The sequence below is a fragment of the Miniopterus natalensis genome, chromosome 13 (genome assembly GCF_054644295.1).
Source record: "Miniopterus natalensis isolate mMinNat1 chromosome 13, mMinNat1.hap1, whole genome shotgun sequence".
In the NCBI taxonomy this organism is placed as follows: domain Eukaryota; kingdom Metazoa; phylum Chordata; class Mammalia; order Chiroptera; family Miniopteridae; genus Miniopterus; species Miniopterus natalensis.
Window position 1 is genome coordinate 40,948,188 of NC_142093.1, and position 19,286 is coordinate 40,967,473.

Here is a 19,286-nt window from a genome sequence, read left to right on the forward strand (position 1 = left end):
GGACTGGGATGGAGGCTCAACCCAGGCTATCTGGGCTAGCTCTTCTTGGGGACACTCACTGGACCTCCCTGCCCCACATCTTAACAAAGAGCCTCATCGGGATCAAAGAACACCAGAGGAATCTGAACTGTTGAGAACTTTTCAATATTGACTCCTGGGAGCTGCAATAATGTCATGGTCAGGTGCACAGACTTTGGCCTTCAGCTATGTCCTTGGCCACACTGCTGAACTTCTGAGCCTTTTTTCTTTACCTGTATAATGGGTATGTTCACTTAGGCCTCCCAGGGCTAAGATGATGTCTGTAAAGCACTTACAGTGGGCCAGGCCCAGTGCTAAGTGTGTGGCGACTGTTAAGGCTTATAGGCCCCTTCACCTGGGGGAGTGGTGCCTGTACCAGCCCTGGCTTCTCCAGGGACTAATCTTTTCCTGGCCTGGCTGTGGAGGAGAGAGGGCCTCCTTGAATCAATGTCTGGGCATAGAAGACTCTTCTCCAAGAAAAATGGTAGAGTTGACAGCAAAAAAGAGGGAAGGGTAGGCCATTCATTTAGCCCACTTCCCCTCACAGGGTTCCCCAAAGTTTTCTTGTTTTGTCTGAACTATTACCACTCTCAGAAGGAGCTCAGGCCCAGCTGCCTCCTTGAAGCAGACATGCTACCCTGACCCCCATCTTTCTCTCTAGCTACCCACCTTAACCCCCCCTCCCATCTTTATAGAGAGAAATTTGGCTCTGCCTTTGCCAAGGCTGGCATCTTATCAAAAACTCTGCTGAATTTTCATGAGACAGTTACTATTTACCTCTCTTCACGACTCTGATTCATGGTTCCCTTTCTTTCCCAGGAATCTGCTTGGTTTATCCCTAAGAAGCCTAACTGGTAGCCTACCTCAGTGAGGATGGCCACCAGCATTTCCAGAGTTGATTTCTCTCTAGCTCTCCACATTCCTGGATGGTCCTCTGTTAAGGGTATTTCATTTGAATCTAGAGTGGCATCTGAGTGCTTGAGCTGGTGGAAGGAGGCCTGCCCTGCCACCTGGTGATGAAAGAGGGCACCGTCCCTGCTGCTCTCAAGAGTTTTCTGAGAGAGGAAAGTCGAGTCAGCCTTGGAAAACCACCTGTTTCCCAAGGCAGTGGACTATCCTCTTCTGGACACTAGGCTGCAGGCTTGAGGGAGGCCAGCATCCAGCTCTAAGAACCCTTCTCTGTACCTATCTTCAGGGAAATCTTCCTAATGTTGGACCCAAAGTCAATTCTATTAATCAAAGAACCCAGTTGAATCTCATCTGCCTCTTTTGTTGTCAGGACAATGTGCATATGTACACTCACTCATTTCTGCATATATTTTAGGGGACCTCATACTTGAGGTCACTATGGACCCCTCTCCACTCCCACTCCTTACCCCAGCTGCAAATTCCCTGAGCTGCTAAAGAGGCTGACAGGCATAAGTCCAACTTCACCATTCGTAGGACTGTCTGCCCTGCTGGCAGAGGGGCAGGGAGAAGGATTGTGCCAGGCTTTGTGGAGCAAGCTGGTCCTTCCCTTCTGGTTGAGGGCCAGGAAGGACAGGAGTAACTCTGCCCGCTGCTGTCCTACCCCTCGGCTGGGTCCAAAGACTGCTGGAGTCAAGACGGGCCAGTGAATGGACAGACACACAAACCTGAACTCAGTCACAGATGCACACATCAAAACTACACAGCGCACCGGCTCTGATACAGAAACACACTGGCCACGAAGACAGACACAAAACTGCAGAGATGTCAAAGCACAAGGCAGGCCCAGCCCCACCCAGTCAGCAAACCGACGGACCGAAGCACAGACCAAACGGACCCAAGTGCGGATTCGCGAGCGGGTAAACCCCGGCAGCCAACAGGACACCAGGGGCGGGGCCAGGAGGGGCGGGGCCTCCCGGGTCGGGGTCAAGGGTCAGGAGGAGGAGGCGCGCCCAAGATGGCGGCCTCCATGTCCGACGTGTTCTCCTTTTGCGTGGGCGTGGCGGGCCGGGCCCGGGTCTCCGTGGAAGTCCGCTTCGTGAGCAGCTCCAAGGTGAGGCCGGAGAACACCCCACCCCATCCGGCCTTGGGGACAGCCCTCTGGGACCCCAAGCCCAGAGCCTAGAGGCTCCGACGCTGCGGCCCGACCCCTGCTCGCGGCCGGGGGGCTCTCTGTGCCCGCGCACAGGCTTCCGGGCGGTCACGCGGTGTACCGGTGCCTCCGGAGTCTCCGTGCGCGCCCCCTTCCCGCGGAACCGGGCCCGCCCGCCGGCGGCCCTAATGCGGCTGCGTCAGGCGGGGCTCGGGGCTCGGGGCGGGGGGTGGGGGGGGCCGGGCCTCCCGACCCAGAATGGGGGACGTTGCTCCTGCGCCCCGGGAGCGGTGGGCGGCGGGGGGGTGGGGGGGGGTGGAGCAGAGGGAACGGAGGTATAAAAAAGCGTGGGTCCTCAGGGAACTTTCTGAGTGAGATTTGGGTAGGGGCGAGGAAGGGCCTGGGAGTGCTCAGGAATTTGGACCGGAGCCCGAAGCCCGTGGGAGCATTTGAAGGGTTTGAGTAGGAGAAGGACGTGAATTTTGTCGTTTCATTATTTTTCAAAAAGTTGTAGAAAAAAAATTGAAAATGCATGTAAAGAAAGAAGGTAAAAATCACAACCCTGTTCTTGTGCAGATATGTGTATATTGAAATCACATTTTTTAGAAACTATTTTTGATGCAGTAGTAAATCTATATCACTAAACCTATTTCTGTGTATTCATCTTTACGAGCTACGTAATAGTTTTAGTTTATCTCATGGGAGGGCCGCAGTTCCCTCAACCAAGTACTTATTTATGGGCCCTTATATTGTATTTTATTTTTAATCCCTGAGGTCAAAGGTCTGGGAGCTCATTTCCTGAGCAGTTATCCTTTTGTTCTTTCCTGCACTATTTTCTTTCCTAGGAGTCTTTGCCAAATGATATGTGCAAAATGGTATTGCTTTGTTCTCACATGTCTTTGTTTACTAGAGGTTGAATAATTTATCCTGTGTAGGGGCTGTGTGTAACCTTAGTCCTTGCCCAAGATGTCACCCTTCTAGTCATTTGAATCCTGCTGTCAACATCTTCATACTGATCCAGATGCCCAACCCAACTTCTGTTGCCCTCTTTCCACACTTGGGACATCTGGAACAATCCTCTCCTAACATGGAAAATCAGCTCCCCTACAGCCATGGCTTCCTCAGCTGTTCACATATCTATCTCCACCCCAGTGCCTCTAGTACTCTTGATTGGCTTACAATTGGATGGTGTCTCAGTTCCATCACTCCTGGCATGCAGAAATTTTCACCTTTACCATCACTTAGCCCTCTCTCAGCCCCCTTCTCTCTACACTTTTTCCCACTCACTTCATAACTTTAGCCACTTCCCTTGCCTAATTGTCCTGTCCCGGCCTTCTATCAAAACCCCAGCTCTGGAAGAATGAGCTGGCTGCCCTCCCCATGACTACACCTGGTCTTCTGCTGGAGGAAATCACAGACCTACCCAGACTTAGTGACAAGACAAGTTATCGTGGGCTCTTTGCATCTATATTCATCAGTTGAGATTGGTTTGTGATTTTTACTTTGTGTAATTTCCCCAGTTTACCACATCAGTTATGGTTGTTTTTAGTAAAATGGAGGTTTATGCTTCTCTCTGTTATTGAATAGTTTTAATAGCATGAGAATTATTCTTTGGTTTGACAGAGCTGGCTCATAAAACCATATCGACTAGGGCCTCACATGGGGTAGATTTCACCACTTTATTGCTTCTATGGGTATTGGCAGGAATGCTTTTTAAAAGTTTACCAACTATTATGCCAGGGACATGACTAATCACAACAGAAACCTGAGCAAATGCAGTGATGCCAACCAGAATGCCATACTGATGCTCATCAGCTGGAAAACAGTGCTGCTTATTATTCTGTCTGGGCTTTTTTACTTTTGAATTCAGTTTTGGTAATTTATATATTTTTATAAAATCATCCATTTAATAAAGATTTTTAAATTTACTACATAGTCTTAGAGTTTTGTAAAATATTTTTTTATAAAACTTATTTTTCAAATTGGAAATATACAGGGTGTCCCAAAAAAATGTATACATACTTTAACAGCTGATAGCTCAATTTTGAAAATGAAATGCATTTTAATAAACACTGCCCTTATAATTATTCAAAATGTGTGTATACATTTTTGGGAGACACCCTATATTTGTATAATTTGTGCCCTTTGCATTCAGGTTCAGTTCTCTCTCAAGTGTCTTGGAAATATGAATTTCATATGTTTTGGGGATAAGTGGTTTTGTAGAGGAACAGCTCTGCTTCTTTTTACTTTGTTTTGATTACTAAATATTTTTTGCATTTGGTCCTCAAGAAAAAGATACATATTTATCTAATATTGAGATTTTAGATTTTCAGAGATAATATTCATGTCTTTTTGTCCCATAGTGGAAGGCCAAGTTTTTATTTTGCTAGATTGGGTCCCAGGTGTGGAGGTGGGGCTTCCAGGAAGACAACCAAAGTGCATTTACAGCTTTGCTCAGTGGTTTTGTTCCAGCGGCCCCCCTCTACTATTAGATCTCCCAGAGCTGCTCAGAGAGTTGTGATTTGTGGCTCATGGGTGGTTCAGGGACTGTCCTGGTCTACGCTTCCCTGCTGCTATGACTTTGGGAGTTGCCCATCTAGCCAGAGCTCCAATGCTACAAGAAAATGCGGAACTCCTCTTGAGGCTACATGACATTTCACTGCTGTGCTGATCATTTTTCTCTCCCTTTTTGTGACAATTCAGTGTTTGCAGGGCACCACCTCCTTCTCTAAGTGAACAGTGGGAGTAAATGCCTGGTGGGGCCAGTAACTTACCTGGGATCTAAAGCTGTCTCCTGCATCCCTTTGCACTCCTGAGAAATGGTGGTTCAGTGATTGTTTTCTCATCCTTCATCCCTTTTGTGATGTATATGGTGCTTTAGACCACTACTTCTCAAACTTTAACAAGCATATGAATCACCTGGGCATCTTGATAAAGTTCAGATTCTGATTTAGCAGGTCTGGGTGGGGCCTGAGATTCTGCATCTCTAACAGTCTCCCAGCTGATGCCGAGGCTGCCAGTCCATCCCCTCACTTTGTATAGTAAGGAGCTAGAGAGCTATATCATTGCATCCTGGAAACTGCCTGGTCGATATTTTTAGATACTCACTTTTCAGGTGGGAAACAGATGCAAAGAAGTGAAGCAGTTGGCTCAAAGTTTCACAGCAAGTGAGCATTAGGATTGGTGCTAGGATTAGTTATTCCTTTCAGAATAACCCCTGAGAAGTTGTTGGGTTCCAGGTACTATGCCAGATGCTGTGAAGTAGAGTACATTCTCTCCTGAACTAGGCCTCTCTCTCCCATGATATAGGATTTCTGTGCAACCATTAGCAGCAGCATCACTGCCCAGATCCTGGAAGGGCAGAAGGTAGCCATGCTGTTACCAGCTCATGGTACAGGAGGCCCCAGCCTGCTGTGAACCTTGGCCCTGCTCTGGCCATTTTAAAAATTCTTCTCTGGGTAGTCTGGGGTGGCTGACATCCTAGGCCCTCATCTCTGAACAGGCTGAAAAAAGTGTGACTGAAAGTAGATCAGAGCTGAATTTTCAGAGGAGGCAGTTATGGAGGTGCTGACTCTGCTCCATGAACCCTCTAGAGGCAGACACCTCTGCTGAGGGGTACCGTGTGAGGGTGAGGCTGGGTAGCCCTCTGGGAGCCTTGGGACTATGTCTTCTGTCTCTTCTTATGGCCATCATGTTCCTCCTCTGCCCTCTTAGGGAAAGGGGCTATTTGCCACACAGCTGATCCGGAAGGGGGAGACCATCTTTGTAGAACGGCCTCTGGTGGCTGCACAGTTTCTCTGGAATGCACTTTATCGCTACCGAGGTGAGTACATCTCTCCCATTCCTCATGGCTGCTGGTCCCAGCTACCTGTATGCATGGGAGAGAGCTCCATACATCTCTCCTGGCAGATGCCTCTGGGATGTTAGGAGGAAAGGCTGTCTTTCTTTGGAGAACCTCCCCTGAGAACACATCTCTGTCTGATCTCAGACTGTTTGGGGCTGTGAACCTGTAGGAGAGAGACTTTTCTGAAGTGCTCCCAGGGGAGGACTGTCACTCAGGTGGAATTTAGAGTCTATCCCAATAATATAAGGGACTGGACATCATGCTGAGGGGCTCTGTGCCAAAGTGGAGCACTCTACTCAGAGGACTCCACATGCCCCTTGGTGAAAAAAGGCTGCGTTAGGGGTCAGAAGCCAGCCACATGCTTTTCTTCCTTATACTTTTCTTAGGCCAGAGACAAACTAGAAGGAGGGTCACTTTTTTCCAGAATGTGGGGAAAGCCCAGTCTGGGGGAAGAGAGGGGAGCCCCACAGATTAAGTCCCATTGAAAAGAAGGGTGAATGTGTCAGGAGGGGTGGGGACTCCAGAGAGGGAAAAGGGCATTATCTACCTTTGAATGCATGTGAAATTCATTCATTCATTTCATTCTTTAACATATTCATTCACTCACTTTCTAAACATTGTGAGCATCACTATTCTAGCCCTGGGGATACTACTGTGAAAAGGACAAATGTGGCCCCTACTCTCAAGACACATTGTCATGTCTGGCTCTCTCCCTCAGCCTGTGACCACTGCCTGCGGGCACTGGAGAAGGCAGAGGAGAATGCCCAGAGGCTGACGGGGAAACCCGGCCAGGTGCTGCCTCACCCTGAGCTATGCACTGTGCGCAAGGACCTCCACCAGAACTGTCCCCACTGCCAGGTGAGTGTCCTTGGGGAGTGTACCTGAAAGGCACTGCTGGGAATGACCTTAGCTAAAGTCCTCTTTGGGGAGTCAGGAGCGAAGATGGACCTGCCGTGGCCCTTGAGAGCCACAGTGTAGGATAAGACATTGGAAGGGCTCAGCTACTGCTCCAGCCTCGTCCTCCCTGTACCAGCTCCATTGTTTAGAAAACAGGCTGGATGGGAGCTCCTTCTCTTCCTAAGATCCTGGCGGGGACTCTCCCCTCTACCTACTAAGCTCTCTTTCTTTCCTGTGGTTTTATTAGCCTGGGTTAGTAGGTGTCCCCTCCTCACATGCCCCCAGAACACTGTATGCTTTCTCGTGTCACAATACTGCTGAGCTACTGCTCAGGGGCTGTTTGTAGAAGGAATGCAGTTAGCAGAGGTGACTACTACATGGGACATCTGTGCCTCACCCCATGGCCAGATCCTAGGGTGCTGACCTCCACCCCCTCCAACAGATGATGTATTGCAGTGCAGAATGTCGGCTGGCAGCTGCTGAGCAATACCATCGGGTCCTGTGCCTGGGCCCCTCCCAGGATGACCCCCTGCATCCTCTCAATAAGCTGCAGGAGGCATGGAGGTAGGTGACATTTCATCTCTCCCTTTTTTTATCCCTCCCTGCCTGCCTCCCTGGATTCAAGAAATGCAGCCATTTTTCTTAAGTTACCATCCCCCAGATTTCCCCCGCCTCCATTCTTAGGGTTAAATTAAATAGGGATGACATCACCCAGCCCCCTGCCTTCAGTCTGAGCTGCAAGTCCCTCCATCCTTGGGATTTTACACACTCCCAAAAAAGCCCCATTAAGCCCATAGGAATGTAAAGTCCTGTCCAAGTACTTGCCAATGACTTTCTTTGGTTATAAATGAGGTTGGTAGGAGGATTCTCTGTAGCAGTCAGACTGGACTTCCTTGAAATCAACTATTTGGGAGGGAGTTTCTAGGCCAAACCTTTTTTTCTCCCTAGGAGTGTTCACTACCCCCCAGAGACTGCCAGCATCATGTTGATGGCCCGAATGGTGGCCACAGTGAAGCAGGTGAGACCACCAGACCCTTGCAGGGAAGCTGACTCTGGCCTCATTCAACCCTTGGCCTCATTCTCCTCCTTACCTCAAAACCCTGGCTTGGATGCAGAGTTCCTCCTGGGCTTTCCAAAGAACAGCTGCTTACTACATAAATCTTAGGAGTTGCTAACCATAAATCTGGCAGGGGAGAGGGGTCTTTGGCCTCTGAGAGGACTTTCTTGTGCAGCAGAAATTCATGCATTTGATTTGTAAGCACCACTTTTTTAGGATTGTGTCTTTTACATAAAGCAGGAGAGCCACACTAACCCCTTCTATTGATATTGTTGCTTCTCAGCCTCATTCTTATGTTTTTCTAAGTATTGTTGAATTGGCTAGATTGGCCCCAGTGGGGAGTATACAGGGTTGGGAGGAAGTCCCGAGTCAGAGGAAGGGCATATGTAGAATCTCAGGTGTGATGATGTTTCTCTGATGGCAGGGACTTTAGAATCATAGGCTACCCCTCCCACATGGGCGACAGTGGCAGTAAGGATGCGGTGTCTATGAGTCCATGTGTGCACATACATGCACAGGTATGTGTGAATGCGAGCTGAAACATTTATTCTCTGCAGGCTAAGGATAAGGATCGTTGGATCAGGCTCTTCTCCCAGTTCTGTAATAAAACAGCCAATGAGGAGGAGGAAATTGTCCACAAACTCTTGGGGGACAAATTCAAGGTTGGTCTTCTCCCATGACCCGTCCACCCCAATAGCCTGGGATATTCTGTGGCTTCCTGACAGGAGCTCCACATTTTGTCCCTTCCTAGTGAAAAATCTATTCAGAGGACTTACATTCCTGCCACTATTTAACTTTGTGACCTAATGTGGATCTAAAACTGGGAAGTGGGGTGATGACAGAGGAAGGAGGGGTGCCCTGATATGGAAAAACAGGGCCTCATGATAGGACAGCAGTGGGCAAATCGGGTATAATGAAGAATGGAGGGTTGGGCAGTCCATGGGGTCAGGGAGCAATGTGACACAGGAGAACTTTAGCTACCAATGTACTGAGTACCCACTCCCAACCAAAGAATTACAAATTCTCACTGAGGACAGCAGATTTCCATGCAGGGGCTACCTGAAGGCAGAGGCAGATGTGTGAAAGGGCATCTGGGGTAGGCCTTCCTACACTGAATTCTGAAGAAAGGGTGGGAGAGTTAGGCTAGTCTGGAAGCTAGTTAGGGGAGCCTGGAGGTTGGTGGTAAGGACAAGTGTTCCAAGCCAGGCTTCCTCAGCCCTGCTGGTATGAGTGCTGGAAAATGGAAGGATTTGGAGTTTGCCACTCTTGAGTTGCAGCAGGCCATGGCTTTTTGGAGATAAGAGGCCTTCCTTTGCCCCCAGGGAAACCTCAGTCTACAGAGCTGGCCCTTTTTCTTCCCTCACAAGGTCTTTTGGGCCCTGCCTGGGTGCTGATGGGAAATCTTGAGGGATGCAAGTCTCTCCCTGTTTTTCCTAAACTAGGGCCAGCTGGAACTTCTGCGGAGACTCTTCACAGAGGCCCTTTATGAGGAAGCACTGAGCCAAGTGAGTGTGAGGAGGTTGGGTCCAGTGTCTTTCCCAGTCACTCCAGCTCTCTAGGAGCGACTGGGTCAGAATTTTCTACTGGACAGCCAAGCCAGAGTTGACTTGGTCTTTTGGAGTTGGGATGGAACTGACTCACAGACGACTTCCTGAACAGAGTTGTATCAGGAAGAAAAGCAAGTAGCTGTAACCTGAGTGCTCATCTCTCTCCCTACAGTGGTTCACTCCAGATGGATTCCGGTCTCTCTTTGCTCTTGTTGGGACCAATGGTCAAGGAATTGGGACCAGGTTAGGAGACACTGTTCCAGATATATTGGACTTGTCCCTCGTGGCTTGGGTGGGAAATTGACTGAGGAAGGTAGCCACAGGGTGGGGCAGGGTGCAATTTGATGGCCAGAGTGCTAGAGTGCACACAGTGATAGGGATCAGAAAGACTGAGCCGGTAGAGTGTGCTCCTCTTGGGAGCGTTCATCTGATGGGGAAGATGGGGCCCCGACCCTGGAGAAAGGAATGGTTTTAACTTGCCTGGAGGTGGAGAGCCCTGTGAACTGGGCCTCCTACTCTCCAACATGGCTGCCTGGGACCCCCAGCTCCCTGAGCCAGTGGGTCCATGCCTGTGACGCTCTGGACCTGAAGCCTCTGGACCGCGAGCAGCTGGATGCCTTCATTGACCAGCTGTACAAGGACATCGAGGCAGGTGGGTGAGATGGAGACATACACCCCTCCCCAATCAGATCGTGGACAGTCTTCCTCCAGGGACCTCTGAGTTAATGGTGGGGGACATAAATCTGTATGCCTGTGGGAAACTTCAGATCTGTCCAAGGGATATGCAGATGAGAAATGGGCCCAAGATCCATGCAGAGGCTCGATGCTGGGGGTGGGGGAGTACTGGACAAATAAGAGTGCTATCGTTTATGGAAAAGCAAGGCTGGTGTCTCAGAGATGTAAGTTCATGTGAAATGGGATCAGGTGCATTAGAGTGGTAGAGTGGCACAACAGTGAGGCAGTGCCTTTCCTTGTAAACCTAGTTCCCTTTTCCCTATGAAATGAGTAGAATAACATCTGCATATTACTTCTTGCAGCAACTGGCGAGTTTCTTAACTGTGAAGGATCAGGCCTCTTTGTGCTTCAGAGCTGCTGTGAGTCCTGACACTGAAGAAGGGTGGCCTTGTGGTGACAGTTCATCTTTTCGGTTCGCCCCTTCTAGGCTGATGGGGTTGAGTCTGGGAGCAGGGTTAATGCTGAGCTTCCTTGGAGATTCCTCTGGTCATTTTTGGTCTATCAGTTTTTCATTCATTCATTCATTAGATTGCTGGTGCTTTAATATATATTTATATAAAAAAAACTTCCAGTGGGCCAGAACCTATGCTCTGGCAGGGCACTGAGCTCAAGGGAAGCATGAGCTGTGCACCACCACTGCCCTGTGAAATGTGGCAGGGAAGTGTCCTGAGAGCCTGGGAGGCCCTCAGAATCCTGGGAGGAAGGAGTTCAAGCTAGCAGGCAGTCCCTTTACTGCTGGGGAGGAGGAGAGTCCACTTAGACTATTGTCTGTTTTAGATCCCAGCCTCCCACCCTCTGGTTTCCTCACTGTAAATCCTCTTCCCAGGTTCCAGAGCCACTCTACACTCACAGACTAGTTCTGAGGGCCCAGCTCAGCTATTACCAGATGTCCAGTAGCAGACAAGACTGACTTAGTGGTCTGGCATAGGCAGCCCTTTCAAAGCCTTGTCCCTCCCTTTGTGAGACACTGGGAACACAACTAAGAATCAAGGTGACCAGTGAGGAGGAAAGTGGGGGCAGGCATGGACGGTGGAAGAGGGAGAGATATGGGCATGCATTTGTGCCTGTGCTGTATGGTCTTCAGGAAAGAGCACTGAATGGGGAGTCAGGAAACTTGAGTTCCAGGACTTGCACAGCCTAGCAGGGATCAGAAAACAAGGAAGGATGGGACCTAGTGCTCTACAGAGTTGAGGCTATTTATTTTCATTAGCAATCCTTATTACGTGCCTCTCATGACCCAGGCAACCACAGCTGTGTCCCCAACGCAGAGACCTCCTTCCCAGAAAACAACTTCCTTTTGCATGTCACCGCCCTGGAGGATATTAAGCCAGGAGAGGTGAGGGGGCCGGGACCTCTGGGGAGCATGGGGGGGTGGCAGTCGGCCTTGCAAGTTCTCTCCAGAGACTGGGAGCAGCAGTGGCTAGGGCCCCAACTTCAAGCTGTTGAGTTGAATCTCCCCCATGCCCAGGGTATGAGTTTTTCTGCCCATGGATGTGCTCTAACCTCACCCCAATTCAAAAAAATAGCTCCAGAAAGCCTCAGAGCAGTGTTTGAGAGACAGCTGTGTGCCAGGTTCTTGTCCCCAGCCTTGTGATGAACAAATCTGCAGCTTCTAAGAAAGCAGGAGATGGTTCTTTGTGGGTTGGGCTTTGGGGAGCTAGTGTGGGTTTGGGGTCCTGGTTGTTAGCACAGCACACAGTCTGATTAAATCTTCCAGGACAAATAGCATCTCACCAAGTTAACCTCTGAACCCAGCCATTGACCTTGGCCCTTAATGCCTTTAACCATGGCCTGAGGCTAACTGTAGTCCCCTCTCTGCCTCATATGTAGGTTGTTAGAGCCTCATAGTGGCCTGCTTGCTGAGGGGCATCTCTTTCCCTTGGGGATGGGGCAGAAGTTGGGGATAGGGTAGTGGTTGGGGAGTCCCTAATCCCATCTAATAGCACATATTTTCAGACCCCACTTCTCTGCCCTTCAGGAAATCTGTATCAGCTACTTAGACTGCTGTCAGCGGGAGCGCAGCCGCCACAGCCGCCACAAGATCCTCAGGTGCCAGGAGGGGACGTGGTGGGAAGCTGGGCTTGGGACCTCTATCCCAGTGGCTGCCTGACTTTTCACCCTCACCATCCCCCCATCTCCTGCAGGGAGAACTATCTGTTTGTCTGTTCCTGCCCCAAATGCCTGGCAGAAGCTGATGAACCCAATGTGACCTCAGAAGAGGAGGATGAAGAGGAGGAGGAAGGAGAGGCAGAAGATGCAGAGCTGGGGGATGAGATGACTGATGTGTGATGTCACCCTGCCTGGAAGGGGCCCTACCCCAGACTCTGCCAGAAAAGGGGGCCTTCCCCCAGAGGAGGCTTGGAAGGAACTCCTCACTCCCATTGCCTGCTTCCCCCCATTCCAGCTGTTTCTGCCAAAGGGTAGGATAGAGGCTGGACCCTAGGCCCTCCACTCCAGACCAGACCTCATGCCCTGGACACTGCTGCTGAGTGGCTCAGGTTCTGTGCTGTCACTGAGCCTTTCAGAATTGGCCTCCCCCTGAAGTACTCCACTCCAGAGTGAGCAGCTGGAACCAGGGTCAGCTTGGCCCCATGGCTGCGCCTTCCCATCCATCCAAGGCTTCATTCCTGTTTACTTGCTATGGAGGGGGTGACAAAGTGGCAATCTGAGAACAGTCTTACTTTATTGAAGAAGAGGGGGTGCATTGCCCTCACCTTCCCCACTGCCCATCGTAGCTGATAAGGCAACTATGAGTACTACTGGCACAGCTGAGTGAGGCACGAAGGAGGAACTGGGCCTGCAGAACACTTTCCCTAAGGCTCTCGGCCGGGGAATACTGAACCAGGGGGAATTACCTCCCTCTCCCTGCCTCCTCACTCCCATCACTTGGTCATTTGGGGGAATGGAGACTAACCCCTTCCCTAAACTCCAGAATCTCTGTATCTTGTGCCTTGCCTCTCAGGCCCTGGCACAGTGGCTGGCCCCATGGGGTACGGAAAAGGCCTCTGTCTCCCTCAGGAGGAGCATGTGGGGGGATCATCACCCCTGCCTCACACCACTACCCATTGAGAACTCTAGCGGCATGGCTGAGGCCTGGAGGGTGACAGGCCTGTGCTCCTTAGAATGCTCTAAATGCTTTTCTGGAACCAGTTGAATATGGGTCAGTGAGGGGCCCTCCTGGCCTCAGTCTCCATCTTTAGGGTCTCTACAGAGGAACACTGAAGTCTTCCAGAAACCTGGAAGAGCTGGGTTAGATACTCAGAGATTAGCCCTATATCACCTGTCCCCAAATTAGCACTAGCCCTCTGTCTTGGGTTGAGTGCTATGGGAATTATAACCCATCACTCGCAATTCCTTTCTGCCTACCTTCCCTAAGGGGTCTTCCACATCCCCCTGTTAAGGGATCCCAGGAAGGCAAGTGCCTGCCCACAGGCCCTTCCATGGATTATGAGCCAGGTGGAGCCTGCCTGCCTGGCCTATTGGGTTCTTGCTCCTTCAAAGCAGCCGGCATCCCCTCCCACTCCCACCTGCCCACTGTTCTCAATAAAATGTGAGTGGTGACAATCCTCTGAAGAAATGCTTGGTGGAGAATGACTTGACAAGCTGCTGGAGCATGCAGCAGTCATGTGGGTGGTGAAAAGGCTTATAGGACCAGATAATGGCAGGAGGTGGGAGCTCTAGCTCCCCAGTTTGGGCTCATCTCTGGTCTTGTCTACACTCCACTCTGCTAGTGTTCTAAAGCCCCAGAGCAAGGATCTTCTGTGGTCAAGCGTGGATCCCTAGCACGAGGCAGCAAAGTGAACCTTCTCCCCAGAGGACTATGGCTCCTAAGATCCTAAGCAGGAGGCTGTGTTGGGATTCAAGATTAGCAGTCTGAACAGTGATCCTAAGGACCTTGGACAAGTCATTTGTCCTCTCTGGGCCTCAATTTCCTCCCCTCAACACAAGGACATGGGGCCAGATGAATAAGTTTGAAGGCCTCTCCCACCCATGTGCTCTTATTGTAGGACACAGTTGCAACCCTGAGGCTTTATTGCTAAAAAGTCAGTGAGGAATTATGTCCTCAAACACCAGTTCCTTATACCACCCCAGCAACTGCTATGGAGGACACTGAGACCCTGGGTGGGGGAGACTGGAGCCAGGTGGGATGTGAGCCAGGTCACAGATGGCTCTCAGGCCACCTGCCTTTAGCCCCTTTTGTTCCAGATTCTAGCCAAGAAGCCCTGGGGCATGGGTCTTGCATCGTCCCATACCATGAGACACCCTTGGGGGCCCTGGGGAACAGAAAACAGTTGCATGGCTTCCCTTAGCCTAGCTAAGGCCCAGGCCTTCTTCCTCTACCTGGTTCCACCTGTCCCCAAGTGGTATCTCCAAGTCCCAAACAGCAGAATTCCTGGATTTCCCCTTCCCAGCCTAGAGTTGTTTATGGCTGGAAGATGGGACCAATTCTTCTACCAAAAGGTCCAGGGCGGTTGCAGCAGCTCAAAGGTAGGGATGCTGGTGACATTGACTGGGATGGAAATGATGGCCCATGGCAGCCCATGCTGTTCCAGGGAGCGGCGGATCATGTAGCTAGGAGGGTATGAAGAGAGGTGGTGATGGTCACTTTCTTAGCACCTCATCATAACCCACTGTCCTCATCACTCTGGGAGTTCCAAAGCCCAAGGACTTTTTGGCCCGCCAATTGGGGTACCCCAAGATGCAACTTGTGGGAAGGGACTGGTGATTGCCCTTGACCCCCCTCCCCAAGTCATGGCACCCAGCCTGATGCTGACATAGCCAGAAACAAGGAGTCCTCACCCATCTCGACCGAGCAGGAAGAGGGCAGGGATATCAGCCGTGCGCTGGGTACTGTCCTGGATCATTTCCACGTAGAAGCTGTCGTTGTCCACTGCGTTGTCAGAGATGATCACTGCCCGCCCACCGTGCTCCTGCACCACCCGGGTCTTGGAGAGGAAGGAGCAGCCCCTGGAAGAGGTGATGATGAGATCAAAGGAAAGGCAGGGTCTTAGTTACCCCTCCCCCAAGCCGTCACCCTAGGAGGATGAAAGGACCATGGATAATTTTTCATAAAGTCTCATAAATAAAGGGCCCAAAGGCATGGATAATCTTAAAGACTTAAAATGATGAGTTATTAAAAAACTATTTCAAAGGACCACCACCACTGGTCTTAGGCTCTACCCTATTCCTGCCCTCCCCTTGTGCAAGTGCCTGTCCACTCCTCACCCCCTCTCCACCAGAGCAATCTGGTCCTGGATGAAGAAACCGTTGCTGAGTTCTCCACAGGCCTCTGAAGGTTCCGCAGGGACAAGGTGAATCTGCTCATACCGTGTGTGCTGAAAGACATTTATACAGGTCAGAATGAGGTACACACCTGCTTTAGGACTGGGCTGAAATGCCATCCTATCAGCTCTTGACAAGGTGTAAAGGAAAGGTATGGAGTGGTTTCTGTGTGCTGGGCACTTGATTCCCACAAAGGCTTACCTACTTGTCCTACCCCTTTCCATGAGATAGGCAGGGGAGTTGGTATGGACCCAGAGAAAGGAAGTAACTTGCCTTAAATCACATCATTCAGAGGTGCAACTGGCAGGGCTGTTGGTTTTTCACTATTTCATTTTCCTGAAGACAGCTGGTACCTCCATGGTGCTGAGGTCTATATTATGCCCAAGGAAGTAACTGGAATCCCTTCTTGCACTGCAGCCCCTGGAGAGCAGAGCTGGATTCTGCTCCCTTCCCTGTCCCAGCACTCAGGTATTGATTGAAGGGATAAGAGGGGTCACCTCAGCTTAATGGGGAGAAGATGGCGACAGGATCAGAGAAGGGGTCCCTCTCTGAACTTACAAAGATACCACCAAAGTCCTTTGCAGGTGTAGCTGTGAAAATGTATCGAATGTCTCCAGGACTCAGCACTTGGAAGTACAAATAATCATGGATGCGTAAGCCTGAAAAATAAAGAGTACAGATAAGAAGCCTCCATGGACCCCGTGTCTTCAACTAGGCTATCTATAGTCTGGGCCCAAGGGCCCAGCGTCAGCCAAGTGGTTCCTCCAGGTGGGTGGGATAGAGAAAGAGTCCCTGCCCTGAGGAGGATAGAGTTGATGCACAGTCACTCCTGAGATTTATAGCTGCTGCTGCTGCTGCTGCTGACAAAGGTGAGCCAGGAAGACTGAGAGCTCTAGTGTTCTCTCTGAGGATTAATCTATCTTTACTCTGAAGTGGACCTGAGTTTCAAGGTGGAGATGTGGTAGTCTGGGTACAAACAATCCTCACTAAAACTTAAAAGTTGACTTTCTGGTCCCACTGCCATCCTTCTAGTCCACCACTATCATATCTTGTCCTGACTGGTCTACTTCATTCTTGCTCTCTAAAGACCATTCCCCAAACAACAGCCAAGGATCTTCTTAAAACATCTTAGAGCAAATACGATCATGTCACCACTCCCATGGCTTTGTTACCCATCAACAGCTTCCCTTTGCACTTAAAATCTAAACTCTTAACTATGGCCTGCAAGGCCCTGCTCTATCTGGCCCTTGGCTGCTACTCCAACCTCATCTCCTTCCTCAGTTCAAGCTACACTGGACTCCTTTCAGTTTCTTCACTTCTCTGAGTCTTCTTGCAAACTATTCTCTCTCTGGGAGGCTTTCTACCCTCACCTCACCCCATCCCTACCTCTTTACCTGGCTCACTCCTATTCATCCGTTAGGTCATAGCTTAAATGTCATTTTCTCAGAGAAACCTGCCCAATCACTGCCCTCCCTTTATGCCCATTCAAAATGTACTTTTCATATATGTATTTTTAAATCCTCACCCGAGGATATTTTTTCCATTGTTCTTCAGAGAGAGTGGAAGAAAGTGAAAGGGAAAGAGGGAGAAACATCGATGTGAGAGAGACACATCGATTGGCTGCCCCCCGCACTCATCTGAACTGGGCTCACCAGGGCCGGGGATCGAGCCTGCAACCAAGGTATGTGTCTTTGGCTGGAATTGAACCTGGGACCCTTCAGTCCACGGGCTTATGCTCCAGCCATTGAGCCAAAATGAGTAGGGCTTAAAAGGTACTTTTTCTCCATTGACACTTTCAACATAATTTGTAATTATAGAGTATTCATAATTTTTTGTTTAATGTCTGTAGGGCAAGGACCATAAGTTTGTAGCTTCGTTCAATGCTGTATCCACATTACCTAACGTAGTGGCTAGCATATAGTGAGTGCACAATAAAGGCTGTTGAATGAATAACTATTTCCAGCTTCACTGCACTGAGGAAGAGAATTGCCAGAACCAGATTTTTCTGGGGTGTAGGAACTTCTCTTCAGCACCAAAGTGTAATGTTTCACCTAGACTTGAGTCTCTGGTTTCCTTAGTCCACAGAGACACAGGAATGTGGAAGGGTGAGCGACCAAGAGAAGGAACAAGGGGCTACTAGAGATCCTACATGCTGGTGATATGTATGTGAACATATATAGGAACACACATTCCTACATGTGGGCTCACATACAAGCACAGCCGTACACAGATAACCTGTTTGCAACGTGAGCACAGATACACATAGAGTCATACACATATGTATACCATGCTTAATTTACACAGATCAGCTGATGCAAAGGCCAGGCAAAGGTGTGTGTGTATGCGTGTGTGAGTTTAGTGCTAATCCACCAAACCACTACTGTGTGCCAGGGTTAGAACTGATAAGGCTTTAGTTGTGCTTGTCTACTGCCCAAATCATAGTCACCAGGTAGAGCTCCACTGCCTTGGCACTGGGCTATGCAACCTTTTATCCTGGGGGTGAGGACTTGCCATCACATACAGATACACTCCCAGGAAGCCTTACTGGATTAGCACTAAACTCACACACGCATACACACACATCTTTGCCTGGCTTTTCCATCAGCTGATCTGTGTAAATTAAGCGTGGTATACGTATGTGTATGACTCTATGTGTGTCTGTGCTCACGTTGCAAACAGGTTGTGTACGGCTGTGCTTGTATGTGAGCCCACGTGTAGGAATGTGTGTTCCTATATATGTTCACATACATATCACCAGCATGTAGGATCTCTAGCGGCCCCTTCTTCCTTCTCTTGGTCGCTCCCTCAGCCACCTGGGTCGGCGTTAGTGGGAGTAAGGTAGATTCTTGCTCAGACGTAGGGAGATGAGGCTCAGAGCCTAGCCTCCGGCCGCGCCCAGCTCAAGTTCCTAAGGACAAACACCCACCCACTCCAGCCGCCCGAATTCGCCGGGTCCCCAAGGTGACCCGTGGCCCCCGGCCCGAGCCGCGCTCATGCAGGATTGCCCTCCCAGCAGTACAGCCCCGCCCATTGCCGCTCACCGTGGGCTGCGACGCACGTGGGGAGCCAGAGCACGAGACAACACCAGCCCGCGGCGCCGAGGACCATCTCCAGGACCCGGCCCGGCGCGGAGCTTCCTTCAGCCTCCCCGCGGCGCGTTGCTCGCCGGACTTCAGCCTGACAGCTGCTCCGGCCTCCCGCCCCCCACACCCGCTCTCGCCGCTGGTTGGCGAATGGGAACGAGGACCACCGCTGATTGGCTCTGACGCCTGCTCATGTAGCCATATTTTCCGCCTCTGCGCCTTAGCCTACTTCCTACTGGTCAAGAGAAGTGGGGCCAAGGGCTGATTGGTCTAAACTCTTAAAAGCAACTGCAGGCCCCACCTCAGCCCCTCCCCAGCATTTCTCAATTTGGATTGGACTCTGCCCAACCTCGCAGGCTGGTGGGTGGGTTGGCAGGGCATGACCAAGAACTAGAGGTGGTCTTTTCAGCACTCGATTCAGCCGCGGAAAGTCCCGGTCATCAGCTCTTGCGGCCTCGGCGGGATTCTCCCTGTGGCCGCCTCGCACGGCAATGATTTGCCTTCTTCCAGCTTCCATTTCCTTCTTCCCAACCCCTCCTAGGAAAGGTATTCCTCTAGCGCCCAGGTCATCTCCGGCGACCCTCGTTCACCTCGTTCCCTGCCCAGTCCACCAGTGCTAGCGCGGTCCCAATGGTAGGCGTTGGGACGCGGCTAGATGCTGCCAGCCCTCAAGGAAGCTCTGGCCAGTGCAGCGCCAGAAAGCGGGCACTGGGGCCAGGTGTCCGCCACACCTTCTCCACCACTTACTGTGCAACTGTGACCA

The 19,286-nt window shown here is 50.6% G+C and overlaps 2 protein-coding genes across 3 annotated transcripts; one reads left to right on the forward strand and one right to left on the reverse strand.

Annotated features, from left to right (window-relative positions):
- The first annotated feature begins 1,942 nt into the window (after positions 1–1,942).
- Positions 1,943–14,970, forward strand: SMYD5 (SMYD family member 5). Of its 2 annotated transcripts, none has more exons than XM_016202587.2 (13): positions 1,943–2,038; positions 5,792–5,900; positions 6,640–6,779; positions 7,261–7,382; positions 7,767–7,836; positions 8,433–8,537; positions 9,318–9,380; positions 9,595–9,665; positions 9,968–10,074; positions 10,460–10,516; positions 11,399–11,493; positions 12,136–12,206; positions 12,302–14,970. In XM_016202587.2, exons 1-13 carry the CDS (start codon positions 1,943–1,945, stop codon positions 12,444–12,446), a joined length of 1,251 nt encoding a protein of 416 aa, XP_016058073.1. In that variant the 3' UTR covers positions 12,447–14,970. The 2 variants fall into 2 exon arrangements, with proteins under 2 accessions (XP_016058073.1, XP_016058074.1); XM_016202588.2 differs by lacking the exon at positions 1,943–2,038 and adding an exon at positions 4,558–4,899.
- PRADC1 (protease associated domain containing 1) lies at positions 12,663–18,581 on the reverse strand. The gene is made up of 5 exons (XM_016202589.2): positions 18,482–18,581; positions 15,999–16,099; positions 15,384–15,493; positions 14,958–15,125; positions 12,663–14,729 (listed from the first exon to the last, which is right to left on the reverse strand). The coding sequence occupies exons 1-5, from the start codon at positions 18,546–18,548 to the stop codon at positions 14,609–14,611; spliced, it is 567 nt and encodes a 188-aa protein (XP_016058075.1). The 5' UTR covers positions 18,549–18,581; the 3' UTR covers positions 12,663–14,608.
- Between the last annotated feature and the right edge of the window lie 705 nt (positions 18,582–19,286).

Excerpts from the sequence above, each read along its gene's own strand:
- SMYD5 (XM_016202587.2), top strand. The coding sequence starts at position 1,943 with ATGGCGGCCTCCATGTCCGACGTGTTCTCCTTTTGCGTGGGCGTGGCG. Across the intron at positions 7,383-7,766 it reads AAGCTGCAGGAGGCATGGAG|GAGTGTTCACTACCCCCCAG; the intron begins GTAGGTGACATT and ends TTTTCTCCCTAG. Across the intron at positions 9,381-9,594 it reads ATGAGGAAGCACTGAGCCAA|TGGTTCACTCCAGATGGATT; the intron begins GTGAGTGTGAGG and ends CTCTCCCTACAG.
- PRADC1 (XM_016202589.2), bottom strand. The coding sequence starts at position 18,548 with ATGGTCCTCGGCGCCGCGGGCTGGTGTTGTCTCGTGCTCTGGCTCCCC. Across the intron at positions 15,126-15,383 it reads ATTGCTCTGGTGGAGAGGGG|GGGCTGCTCCTTCCTCTCCA; the intron begins GTGAGGAGTGGA and ends CACCTCTTCCAG. Across the intron at positions 14,730-14,957 it reads TTCCTGCTCGGTCGAGATGG|CTACATGATCCGCCGCTCCC; the intron begins GTGAGGACTCCT and ends ATACCCTCCTAG.